Source organism: Callionymus lyra, chromosome 14, assembly GCF_982586985.1.
Source record: "Callionymus lyra chromosome 14, fCalLyr1.hap1.1, whole genome shotgun sequence".
Lineage (NCBI taxonomy): Eukaryota > Metazoa > Chordata > Actinopteri > Syngnathiformes > Callionymidae > Callionymus > Callionymus lyra.
This window is the reverse complement of record NC_141831.1, coordinates 2,642,151-2,655,489: the sequence shown is the minus strand read 5'-3', so window position 1 is coordinate 2,655,489 and position 13,339 is coordinate 2,642,151. Positions and strand designations below refer to the sequence as shown.

At 37.3% G+C, this 13,339-nt stretch overlaps 2 protein-coding genes across 3 annotated transcripts; both read right to left on the bottom strand.

Annotated features, from left to right (window-relative positions):
* Nucleotides 1-56: 56 nt before the first annotated feature.
* On the bottom strand, nucleotides 57-6,323 carry vps26c (VPS26 endosomal protein sorting factor C). Its single transcript, XM_087808289.1, has 8 exons — nucleotides 6,162-6,323; nucleotides 5,138-5,281; nucleotides 4,911-5,060; nucleotides 3,386-3,466; nucleotides 3,254-3,328; nucleotides 1,334-1,484; nucleotides 1,128-1,280; nucleotides 57-241 (listed from the first exon to the last, which is right to left on the bottom strand). The coding sequence occupies exons 1-8, from the start codon at nucleotides 6,216-6,218 to the stop codon at nucleotides 159-161; spliced, it is 894 nt and encodes a 297-aa protein (XP_087664415.1). The 5' UTR covers nucleotides 6,219-6,323; the 3' UTR covers nucleotides 57-158.
* A 1,030-nt stretch (nucleotides 6,324-7,353) lies between these two features.
* kcnj15 (potassium inwardly rectifying channel subfamily J member 15) lies at nucleotides 7,354-10,164 on the bottom strand. 2 transcript variants are annotated; one of them, XM_087808287.1, is made up of 2 exons: nucleotides 10,114-10,164; nucleotides 7,354-8,621 (listed from the first exon to the last, which is right to left on the bottom strand). In XM_087808287.1, exon 2 carries the CDS (start codon nucleotides 8,600-8,602, stop codon nucleotides 7,583-7,585), a length of 1,020 nt encoding a protein of 339 aa, XP_087664413.1. In that variant the 5' UTR covers nucleotides 8,603-8,621; nucleotides 10,114-10,164; the 3' UTR covers nucleotides 7,354-7,582. The 2 variants fall into 2 exon arrangements, with proteins under 2 accessions (XP_087664413.1, XP_087664414.1); XM_087808288.1 differs by having other exon boundaries at nucleotides 7,354-8,666; nucleotides 10,114-10,146.
* Nucleotides 10,165-13,339: the final 3,175 nt, after the last annotated feature.

The window sequence follows — 13,339 nt, the reverse complement described above, 5'->3', positions numbered from 1 at the left end:
CTTTGTCATAAGCTCCGCCCACTGATTCCCCAGCAGCTGACATGTCAATCAAAACAGCTGATTCAGTTCATTTTAATGTTCACGTTAAAAAATGTACAAACACAATCGTTCATGAACCCGAGGGTTCAACTCTTGCTCAAGGGTCGCGGCAGTGAGTCTCAGACTCGGCAGAGCTTGAGAGGAAAGTTCTCCGTGATGAGATGATCGTCCTGAAGAACCACGACCACGTTGACCTCGAACTCTGCACAGAAACACATGTTGACCTTTAAAACTTCACTTCTGAGCGTTTGTGACGTCATCCTGGTCACATGACATCATCCTGGTCACATGTCATCATCCTGGTCACATGTCATCATCCTGGTCACATGACATCATCCTGGTCACATGACATCATCCTGGTCACATGACATCATCCTGGTCACATGCCATCATCCTGGTCACATGACATCATCCTGGTCACATGACATCATCCTGGTCACATGACATCATCCTGGTCACATGACATCATCCTGGTCACATGACGTCATCCTGGTCACATGACATCATCCTGGTCACATGACATCATCCTGGTCACATGACATCATCCTGGTCACATGACATCATCCTGGTCACATGACATCATCCTGGTCACATGACATCATCCTGGTCACATGACGTCATCCTGGTCACATGCCAAACACGCCGTTTAAATCATTTTATGTTCAATAGAATTGAATGTTATAAACCCTTAAAATAAATGAACGTGTGGATGAAGTGAAGATAAAAGTCAACGATGCGTTCAATGACTTCAGGATCTCTGCGGTGCGTTCAAGAGCGTAGGAAACTAAATGAAAACTCTTGAAGTGAAAAGTTACAATTCATTAAAATACATTAACTTAAAGAAAATAACATTTTGTGGCGAAAAACTCAAGTCAAGTTTAAATATCGTGGGTTTGATGAGTTCCATTAATTTATTATTAATTAACTTTCAGTCACTTTAAGGTTTTTTGTGACTTATTTTTAATGTTTTTAATCATCGTTTGATTTAATGTTGGCGATGAATCGTTTAAAACAGTGACTTCTGTCAGAATCGCAACTAAACTGCAGCCGCGAGGTCGAAGGTCACGGCAGGTCAGGGGGTCACTGACCCACTTTGAAGTTGGTGGTCTCCAGGGTGGGGCAGGTGAAGAGGCGCGGGAACACCATGTAGACGGGGATGGCGAGGCCTCGGCACACGTCGCCCTCGGCGATCTGGATGTTCTGGATCTCGGTGGCGTCGCGAGCGTAACCTTCGGCGCATCCTGCACACATCAGCGTCACCATGGCGACCGGCCGCTCTGGCGCAGGAACTCACCGCAGGTCTCCACGCGCACCAGCTGCAGCTCCACGCTCTTGATGGACACGTCTGACGTCTCCACGACCACCTCGCCCGTCAGAGGGCGGCTGATCACGCACGTCGTGGCGTCCAGACAGCCTCGGATCAGGAACTTGGGCAGCGCCACTCTCTGCGCAGAAACCTTGTTACACCGGGATTATAGTCTGCGGTCATCGGGCTCTTAGTTTATCTATGTCTAATCTTATCAAGTTTATCTGATCTATCAATTTTATCAATCTAATCTATCAAGTGTATCATTTTTATCTAATCTATCATCTAATCTATCATTTTTATCTAATCCATCTATATCAAGTTTATCTATACAATCTATCAAAACTATTAATTGTATCTAATATATCTATATCATTTTATCTAATCCATCTATATCAAGTTTATCTATATAATCTATCAAAACTATTAATTTTATCTAATATATCTATATCATTTTATCTAATCTATCAAGTGTATCATTTTTATCTAATCTATCTATATCAAGTTTATCTAATCTATCTATAAATTTTATCTATATAATCTATCAAGTGTATCATTTTTATCTAATCTATCATCTAATCTATCATTTTTATCTAATCCATCTATATCAAGTTTATCTATATAATCTATCAAAACTATTAATTTTATCTAATATATCTATATCATTTTATCTAATCTATCAAGTGTATCATTTTTATCTAATCTATCTATATCAAGTTTATCTATATAATCTATCAAAACTATTAATTTTATCTAATATATATAATTTTTATCTAATCTATCAAGTGTATTAATTTCATCTAATCTATCATTTTTATCTAATCTATCTATATCAAGTTTATCTATATAATCTATCAAAACTATTAATTGTATCTAATATATATCATTTTTATCTAATCTATCAAGTGTATTAATTGTATCTAATATATCTATATCAAGTTTATCAACTTAATCGAATCAATTCATCAAGTTTATCTAATCTATCAGGTCTATTAATTTTATCTATCAAGTTTATCAATTTTATCGAATCTATCATCTATTCATCAAGTTTATCTAATCTATCAAGTCTTCATTTTATCTATCAAGTTTATCAATATAATCTATCAATTTGATCAAATCTATCATCTATTCTATCAAGTTTATCTAATCTATCAAGTCTATTAATTGTATATAATCCATCTATATATCATTTTTATCAAGTTTATCTATTTTATCTATTCTATCAAGTTTATCTATCTGTAAAGCTTCCACCTTTTAATATTGAGTTAATGAAACATTTTTGAATGTTGACACTTTATTCTATTAAATGTTTGTCTTTTCAGATGTTTTTCTTTTTCAATAATTAAATTAATATTTTTTTTTTAAAAGGTTGAATTTTTCTTTTTTTTTTAAAATTGTATTTAAAATTGAAACATTTTTTTTTTACATAGAGTTTAACAATATTTTAACCACATCATTCAAAAATGTATTTTAATTCATATCATTTTAAATTCAATATATAAATGTTGTTATAATAGAGTCTCCAGACTAAACCAATAGAGCTCAGAGCTACTGATCATGTGCTTCTGTGTCGTCACATGATCGTCTGCACGTCTCATGATTGGCTGACAGTTTGATCAGTAGCTCTGAGCTCTATTGGTTTAGTCTGGAGACTCGATTATAACAACTTTTATATATTGAATTAAAAATACTACGAATTAAAAAATATATTTATTAAATGTATTATATATTATATTAAACTATGTAAAATTAAGCTAATAAATTGAATATTTTCAAAATATATATATATTTTTTCCTATTTTAATTCCAATCATTGAAAAACATGATTTAAATACTAAAAACGTTTCGATAGAAACTCATTGAACTCTATTGTTGATAAAAACAACATTAGAAACACGCTTCGCTCACGTCACGCGTGTTCTGCAGCGTGTCCGGCGTGACGGTGAAGTTCACGGGCGTCGCCACCACTTTGGACTTTTGAGGCTGAAGGAGAAAAACACGATTAAAAACGTAAACAAGAGTCGAGACGCGAACGTTTACCTGACAGTGAACTATGAACTCGCAGGTCCTGCTCAGGTCTTTGGCCAGCAGGGGGCGCTTCATGTCGCAGCGGAGAGAGTACTGCAACACAAGCGTCACAGCGAGTGAACGTCCGCCAGAGGGCGCTGCTCACAGTCAAGAGTCGACGTTCAACTAAATACTAATAAACAAACAACTTGTCTTTTATATTTGTACAGTTTTATTTATGTGTAAATATTATTTTATTTATTTGTACATTTAATTCATGTTTTCTGTCATTTCAACATTATTATTCATGTTATTATTTACATTATAACATTATTTGTACATTTCTTTATTCATAATTAATATGATATTAATGTGATAAAAATAATTGAGAGAAAATCTTTTTCAAACTGTAACTTTATACAAGTTTTTAATTCAAATATTCAGGATCAGAAAATGTTTAAATAAGAATATAAATAATATATATACAGAAGAAAATAATACGAAATAAATATACAATATTTCTAAATATAAACAATAATAAAATAAATAACAATAAAAATAAAATATAAAAATACAATATTTATAGATTAACACAGTTATAAATTAAATAACAATTAAAAATAATAAAAATAAAAATACAATATTTTTAAATATACACAATAATAAAATAAATAACAATACAAATAAAAATACAATATTCTAAAATAAACACAATAATAACATAAATAACAATAAAAAATATTTAAAAATATATATTTTTAAATAAACAATAATAAAATAAATAATACAAAATATATTATAAAATTATACAATTGAATAAATATTATTTAAAAAGCAATAAAACAATAACAAACACAATAATAAACACATAAACACAGGTGTCTCACCTGGATGTTGACAAACAAATACATAAATAAACATGTAAACATGTCAACAAAGGTGTCTCACCTGGATGTTGACAAACAAACAAACACAATAATAAACACATAAACACAGGTGACTCGCCTGGATGTTGACGAACAATAAAACAATAACAAACACAATAATAAACACATAAACACAGGTGTCTCACCTGGATGTTGACAAACAAACAAACACAATAATAAACACATAAACACAGGTGACTCGCCTGGATGTTGACGAACAATAAAACAATAACAAACACAATAATAAACACATAAACACAGGTGACTCACCTGGATGTTGACGAACAAACAAACACAATAATAAACACATAAACACAGGTGACTCACCTGGATGTTGACGAACAATAAAACAATAACAAACACAATAATAAACACATAAACACAGGTGACTCACCTGGATGTTGACGAACAATAAAACAATAACAAACACAATAATAAACACATAAACACAGGTGACTCACCTGGATGTTGACAAACAAACAAACACAATAATAAACACATAAACACAGGTGACTCACCTGGATGTTGACGAACAAACAAACACAATAATAAACACATAAACACAGGTGACTCACCTGGATGTTGACGAACAAACAAACACAAAAATAAACACATAAACACAGGTGACTCACCTGGATGTTGACAAACACGCCGTGATACGTCTCGTACAGAACTTTGTTTCCTTTGGACTGAAGAGGAAACTCAAACGGAATCTCAGTTTTCCCGCTCGGGATCTTTCCCGCCTTCGCCACCTCGATGTTGCAGCTGATGAGCTGGATGGGCTGCAGGGCGACACACACACACACACACACACATGACCTCGGGCGTGGTGCGGGAGGGGTCAGAGGTCAGGGGTCACCTTGACGGAGTTGTAGAAGGCCTCGAAGACGCCGACGCTCTTGGAGCTCAGCTGCAGACTCACCAGACCCTCCATGTTCAGGGAGACGCCGTGATGCTGCAGCGGCTCCTTGCAGGCCACCACGATGACTCCGCCCACCACCTCCTGAGGTCACGCAGAGGTCACGCAGAGGTCACGCAGAGGTCACGCAGAGGTCACAACTTTACAAAATGCACTTCACGGAAACTCATCCTGGAAAATAAAAATCTCCAGAAATATTTGACTAAAGAAACATTTGTTCGATTATATTATTATTTTATTACACGATAAATTGTTTTTCTCTTTAACAACCATTTAATTTCATTATTCATTAATCAATAAATCAATATATCAATAACCTGGATCTTCCTGGTCAAACATATACAATGATTTATAAAGTTGTATTTATTATTATTGTTAAATTATTATTATTTGTCTTATTTATTATTATTATGTTTGACAATTATTCTTGATGATATTATTATCAATATCAATAAACCCAAATATCAATCAATCAATATCTCAGTTACGATTAATAATAATATACATACATTATATATATATACGTATAATAATATGAATTTATTCACTCATTTTTCATCTTAAACTACAGTAAAAAAAACACTAAAATGCTAAACATTTTAACATTAAAGACTCTTTCGTAAAAATCGCATTAGATTTTCGATACTTTTATTATTTACGTCATTTTAACGCAGTTTTTATGTAATAATAATAATTCTTACTACGTCATCAGACGCGTTTCATTCGCTCTGACGTCACTTGTGTCACGAGTTTACCAGCATCAAATCACGTGACCTCGGTAAACAAAGTCGTGGTGTTTTTTCTTGTGTAATTAAATAAAAAATTACGACATTTAATAAATAGTTTTTAACAGAAATAATGGAGTAATAAAGTAAATCAGCTGATAGTCACGTGTCACGATGATGACGGAAGTTCAGACATGCTAAGCTAACTCCTGTTAGCTTCGCGCGGACGCTCGACTCACCCCTTCAAGATAGACTTTGTTCGCTCTTTTGAGTCGAATATCTAGCGTGACGCTCATCTTAGTGTAGCGGCTCGAGCTGCCGTCGCTTCTTGTTAGTTTGAACCTGAAGAGGAGGAAAGATCTGCAGCTGGAGGCGCGGGTTCACATCCTACAAAATAAAAGCGCGCAGCACGACACTTCCGCCTGAGAGTTTGGAAGTAAAAGCGTCTCAAGATGCGTTTATCAGTTTTTTAAATCCAACTTTAATAAAGAAAACACGCCATTTGTTTAAGGAACGTCATCATTTTTAAATGAGCATCGATTGTTGAAAAAAAGCTGCTTCAACTGGACTGAAGGAGGCGAAGAAGAAAGTGCAGGTAGAACGGATGTGAAAGATTAGATTAGTTTTAATTGTTTTTGTTTGAGTTTTAATGTTATAATTGTTGATATAAAACCATTTCTTCCTGTTAGTCAAGTAATCCAAGTGTATTTCTATCACTTTCTGACAAGTTGGTTCAGGTACTTGCCACTGCAGGCGGTTAAGTTACTGTAACTACGACTGTTTTGATGTAAAAAGTTTGATTAAATGAACTTTTATGTTCGTGACTCGACACCAGAGAAGGTTTTGTTTTGAGCAAACACTCGGTTCAGCGTCGACTGTTGTCACAACAAGAGAGAGTTTTGTCAACAAGTTTTTATTCAACAAACTTCTACTAAACATTTTTATTAGTTCCTGCTCAGAAAATAACTTTTTATTTCATCGCCGTCGATTTCAAACTAGTCGTTAATATTAAACGTCCTGAGAGTCTTAATGATTAAATGTCATTAATTTAACTTTACATGTTGAAACTTTGATATTTAACTTTTTTTTTAAACATTGAATCTTTTTTTTAAATAATTGATTTGAATTATTTCGATAACGAAAAGGTTGTTTTTTAAAAATAATTAAATTTGGAAGAAAATGTTTTTGTCTTTTTCCACAATTTATATTGTAAATAAATTATATTGTGTAATTTAATTTAAATGTGCAAATGTTGAAACTTTCTTTTTTTTAATTGAAATGTTGTTATTTAATAAATTAAGGAATAAATAAAATAATTTATATGTTTATAGTTGAATTGTTAATTAATATGATCGAGGAATTTAAATGTTTAATATTCTAACGACAAAATTCTACATTAAAATGCTTTTTTAAATGACAGTAAAAGACGAATCATTTAACATTTTTACGTTTATAAATTTAAATTCCAATGATTCAAAATTACATTTTCTAATCTAACTTTGCAGTCTTTTTAATTCAATATATAAAGTTGGTACAATAGAGTCTCCAGACCGAACCAACAGAGCTCAGAGCTGCTGATCAAACTCTCGTCCAATCACGCGCCGTGTAGACGATCACGTGACGCAGATGTTTTTCAACCGAAAGTTCCTTCAAATCGAACTCATTCCGGCTTCGCGTCGTCGTCGAGCCTCGTTTTCTCCGAGCCGCCGCTCAGCGCCGCGTCGTTGCTGGACTGGACCTTGTCGAAGAAGTTGAAGTCGGCCACGTAGCGCCCCCCCATGGTGCTGAAGAGCACGGGCTGGAACTCGTAGCCCCACAGGATCTCCTGCGGGATGTAGGAGGTGCGGCTCTGGCAGGTGGCGGCCGTGGACTCCATGGTGGCGTTCAAGGTCACCAGCAGCTCGAACTCTCTGTGGCGCAGGTTGTCGGCGTTGAGGCCGGCCAGCGGGCTGTGCTGGTCCAGGACGTGGTAGAAGGTCAGCGGCAGGATCAGGAAGGAGCACTCGCCGCTGGAGTCGATGAAGAAGTCCACGGAGCTCTGGTGGATCTGGGTCTTCTCGCCCTCCTCCGTCACCTTGGAGTGCAGCAGCTTCCCGGTGAGCTGGCACTGGATCAGGAGGCTCTTCCTCATGTTGGCCACGCGCAGCATCAGGCACAGCTGGCCCTGGCGCCGGCACACCACCGCCGACCGGCTGAACTTGATGGTCTCCGCTCGCTTCTTGGGCCGCGCCAGCTTGGCCAGGAAGGCGCCGGTGACGAAGATCTCGGCCAGACCCGTGATGACCAGCTGGGCCACCAGCGTGAAGATGGCGAGCGGGCACTCGTCCGAGATGTAGCGGAAGCCGTACCCGATGGTGGTCTGGGACTCCAGCGAGAACAGGAAGGCGCCCGTCAGCGTCCGGACGTTGGTGACGCAGGCCGTGTCGTTGGCGCCGAGGCCCGGCTCGAAGTCGCCGTTGCCGAGGCCGATGAGGTAGAAGAAGACGCCGAAGATGAACCAGGTCATGACGAAGGTGGAGGCGAAGAGCGTCAGCTTGTAGCGCCACTTCATGTCCACCACGGTGGTCCAGATGTCGTGCAGGTACAGCTTCACCATCCCCTCCACGTTCTCGATGCGCACGTTGTTGTGGCCGTCCTTGGACACGATGCGGCGCTGAGTGGCGGCTTTGATGATGGCCATGGTCTCCTCAGATGGTCCTCTGAGGAGCGAAGATACACTGAAGACCTTCAACAACCAGAACGACCTTCAAGAACAACCAATCAATCAGGAATGATCATCGATCCATAAAGTCGACCTAACTTTAGCTCCATTATTCTTGTTGCCTAGCAACCCTGAAACTAACTACAACAATATTAACTCGTTTTTTTTATCTCTGGTCGCATCAAAGTATTTGAGTGAAACAAATATAGTTATATGAGCAGAACCTCCACCGTTAATACTTGATATACTTGAAAATATATTTTATGTTGTAAATACTGTATATTTCAAATGTTTTTATTCTTTCAAAACACTTTTTATTTAGTTTATCATAGTTTGTTTGTTTGTTTATATATTAGTTCGATTTTCTTATTCATTTACAATCATCATGTAAATATTCACAGCGTTTGTTCATTTTTGTGTCGCATTTAAAGTTTCGGCCTCTAGATGGCAGCAGTCATTACGTCCTCCGCAGCTAAAATAAGAACGATGACTGAGGACGAGAGGATACAGTGAGTCCAGCAGCTTTTAAAGCTGATGTTTGGACATATTTTGGTTTGAAAACAAATGAAAGTAGTTACGACTTCAAGAGTCATGTGTTCTGTAAATACTATGGTATCTTTGTATTTTGATACACAAAGATGGATAAATATCAACACATTCTTGATAATACACACATATTTGATACGAAATCATTTGAGGAAAACCAAATTCAAAGTATCTTGAACTCTTGTTGAAGTTTGACTTCAGAACTGATTCGTTAAATAATCGATAAATCATAGATAAATTATTGATAAATCATTGATAAAATCATCGATAAATCATCGATAAATTATTGATAAATCATCGTTAAATTATCGTTAAATCATTGATAAATCATCGATAAATTATTGATAAATCATCGTTAAATTATCGTTAAATCATCGATAAATCATAGATAAATTATTGATAAATCATCGTTAAATCATCGACAAATCATAGATAAATTATTGATAAATCATCGTTAAATCATCGACAAATCATAGATAAATTATTGATAAATCATCGTTAAATTATCGTTAAACCATCGATAAATCATCGTTAAATCATCGACAAATCATAGATAAATTATTGATAAATCATCGTTAAATTATCGTTAAATCATCGATAAATCATCGTTAAATCATCGTTAAATCATCGTTAAATCATCGACAAATCATCGTTAAATTATCGTTAAATCATCGTTAAATCATCGTTAAATCATCGACAAATCATCGTTAAATTATCGTTAAATCATCGATAAATCATAGATAAATCATTGATAAATCATCGTTAAATCATTGATAAATCATAGATAAATCATTGATAAATCATCGTTAAATCATTGATAAATCATAGATAAATCATCGTTAAATCATTGATAAATGATCGTTAAATCATCTGTAAATTATTGATAAATCATCGAAGTCAGACGTGACCTCAGGTCCAGACGTCTCTGAAGGTCAAACACTCACAGTTTCTTCTGCACCTTCAGTCAAGAGTCGTCCTCGCGTCTGGACTTCGACAGGAACAACAAGTAGGTTGACCCTCCCTCACCTGGCCCCTCCCACCCGCCACCTGTGCAGGTAGGACACGCTTTTGTTTCGCTGCCTTTATGATCGTTTCCCACACACACACACACACACACACACACACACACACACACACACACACACACCCTCGTTTTTACAGCGTCTTGTGTTTCTCTGGTTGCAAACAACGTTCATGATCTTTTATTGTGACACGACCTCTCACTCTGGAGTCTCAAGGACATGTTTCCACGAACAGGAAGTGAATCAAGTTTTCCTTTAACTTCTTCTTGGTGACCTCTGACCTCAGCTTCGTCATTAACTAGCGTTCTTGCACTTCCTCGTCTTCCTCACTCAACATTAGAGGCACAAGCAAGTGGGTTCACACAAATACACACAAACACACACACACATACACACACATACACAGATACTCACACAGATTCACACAGATACACACACATACACACACAGATACACAGATACTCACACAGATTCACACAGATACACACACAGATTCAAACAGATACACACAGATTCACACATAGCCACAAACAGATACATAAACACACACAGATACACACATACACACTCACACACAGACACTCGCAGATACACACACACACACAGACACACGCATATACACACAAACACACAGACACACGCAGATACACACACACACAGACACACACAGATTCACACAGTTACTCAGAGATACACAAATACACACAAATACACACACATACACACAGATTCAAACAGATACACACAGATTCACACATAGACACAAACAGATACATAAACACACACAGATTCACACAGATACACACACATACACACACACACAGACACACGCAGATTCACACAGTTACTCAAAGATAAACAAATACACACAGATACACACACATACACACACAGATACACACAGATTCAAACAGATACACACAGATTCACACATAGACACAAACAGATACATAAACACACACACATACACACACACACACACGCAGATTCACACAGTTACTCACAGATACACAAATACACACAAATACACACAGATACACACAGATACACACAGATACACACAAACACACACACATACACACAAATACACACAAACACACACACATACACACAGATACACACAGAACCAGGTCATGAAGGAAAGCTTTGTATTTCTGGAAGAGTCAGAGCGCCCCCCGCTGGACAGTAGAGGGAAGAACATGTTTGACAGAGAGAGTCTCAGCAGATACAGTTGGTTCTTAAACATCTCTTGACAAAAGGTTTCGAACCCTTGACCACAAAAAAGAAACACTTCTTGCTTGAATAAAGCACTTTTTTTTAAAAGATAACTTGTTGGAAAAGTTGCTGCGAAAAACACGAGATCTTGACTCACAAACATGTGTTTCTAGCTTTTTTTTCTACACAAAAATGAAGTTTTTATCAAAACATTCAGACTTTAAATCCGACGTAAGAATCAAAACAAAGACGAACTTGAATCAAATCTCTGAAGATCAACATCATTTATTGACCTTTTTTAGCTTTTGAAGTTGAAACGTCCTTCGTATGAAGTTCAGTGACTCACTGTATCCTCTCGTCCTCAGTCATCATTCGTCCTTTAGCTGCGAAGGACATGACGACTGCTGCCATCTAGAGGCCGGAAGTTTAATGAACAAACATGAACTAATGTAGAAATATGACGAAGTGAATCTTTTCTTCTTCAAACTTTGATTCTTCCTCCGGACGTCGTCCTCCCAGGATGTAAGTTCTCCTTCAGGATCACAGATGTAAGTTCTCCTTCAGGATCACAGATGTAAGTTCTCCTTCAGGATCACAGATGTAAGTTCTCCTTCAGGATCACAGATGTAAGTTCTCCTTCAGGATCACAGATGTAAGTTCTCCTTCAGGATCACAGGATGTAAGTTCTCCTACAGGATCACAGGATGTAAGTTCTCCTTCAGGATCACAGATGTAAGTTCTCCTTCAGGATCACAGATGTAAGTTCTCCTTCAGGATCACAGATGTAAGTTCTCCTTCAGGATCACAGATGTAAGTTCTCCTTCAGGATCACAGATGTAAGTTCTCCTTCAGGATCACAGGATGTAAGTTCTCCTTCAGGATCACAGGATGTAAGTTCTCCTTCAGGATCACAGATGTAAGTTCTCCTTCAGGATCACAGATGTAAGTTCTCCTGCAGGATCACAGGATGTAAGTTCTCCTTCAGGATCACAGGATGTAAGTTCTCCTTCAGGATCACAGGATGTAAGTTCTCCTTCAGGATCACAGATGTAAGTTCTCCTTCAGGATCACAGATGTAAGTTCTCCTTCAGGATCACAGATGTAAGTTCTCCTTCAGGATCACAGGATGTAAGTTCTCCTTCAGGATCACAGGATGTAAGTTCTCCTTCAGGATCACAGATGTAAGTTCTCCTTCAGGATCACAGATGTAAGTTCTCCTGCAGGATCACAGGATGTAAGTTCTCCTTCAGGATCACAGATGTAAGTTCTCCTTCAGGATCACAGGATGTAAGTTCTCCTACAGGATCACAGATGTAAGTTCTCCTACAGGATCACAGGATGTAAGTTCTCCTTCAGGATCACAGGATGTAAGTTCTCCTTCAGGATCACAGGATGTAAGTTCTCCTTCAGGATCACAGATGTAAGTTCTCCTTCAGGATCACAGGATGTAAGTTCTCCTTCAGGATCACAGGATGTAAGTTCTCCTTCAGGATCACAGGATGTAAGTTCTCCTTCAGGATCACAGGATGTAAGTTCTCCTTCAGGATCACAGATGTAAGTTCTCCTTCAGGATCACAGGATGTAAGTTCTCCTTCAGGATCACAGGATGTAAGTTCTCCTTCAGGATCACAGGATGTAAGTTCTCCTTCAGGATCACAGGATGTAAGTTCTCCTACAGGATCACAGATGTAAGTTCTCCTTCAGGATCACAGGATGTAAGTTCTCCTACAGGATCACAGGATGTAAGTTCTCCTTCAGGATCACAGGATGTAAGTTCTCCTACAGGATCACAGATGTAAGTTCTCCTTCAGGATCACAGGATGTAAGTTCTCCTTCAGGATCACAGATGTAAGTTCTCCTTCAGGATCACAGGATGTAAGTTCTCCTTCAGGATCACAGATGTAAGTTCTCCTCCAGGATCACAGGATGTAAG

What these genes read in the sequence shown, in the direction of transcription:
- kcnj15 (XM_087808287.1), bottom strand. Translation starts at nt 8,602, where the DNA reads ATGGCCATCATCAAAGCCGCCACTCAGCGCCGCATCGTGTCCAAGGAC.
- vps26c (XM_087808289.1), bottom strand. Translation starts at nt 6,218, where the DNA reads ATGAGCGTCACGCTAGATATTCGACTCAAAAGAGCGAACAAAGTCTAT. An exon ending in CGCTGCAGAACACGCGTGAC is followed by an intron (nt 1,485 to 3,253) that starts GTGAGCGAAGCG and finishes GTTTCTGCGCAG; the next exon opens with AGAGTGGCGCTGCCCAAGTT. An exon ending in GACCACCAACTTCAAAGTGG is followed by an intron (nt 242 to 1,127) that starts GTCAGTGACCCC and finishes GTTTCTGTGCAG; the next exon opens with AGTTCGAGGTCAACGTGGTC.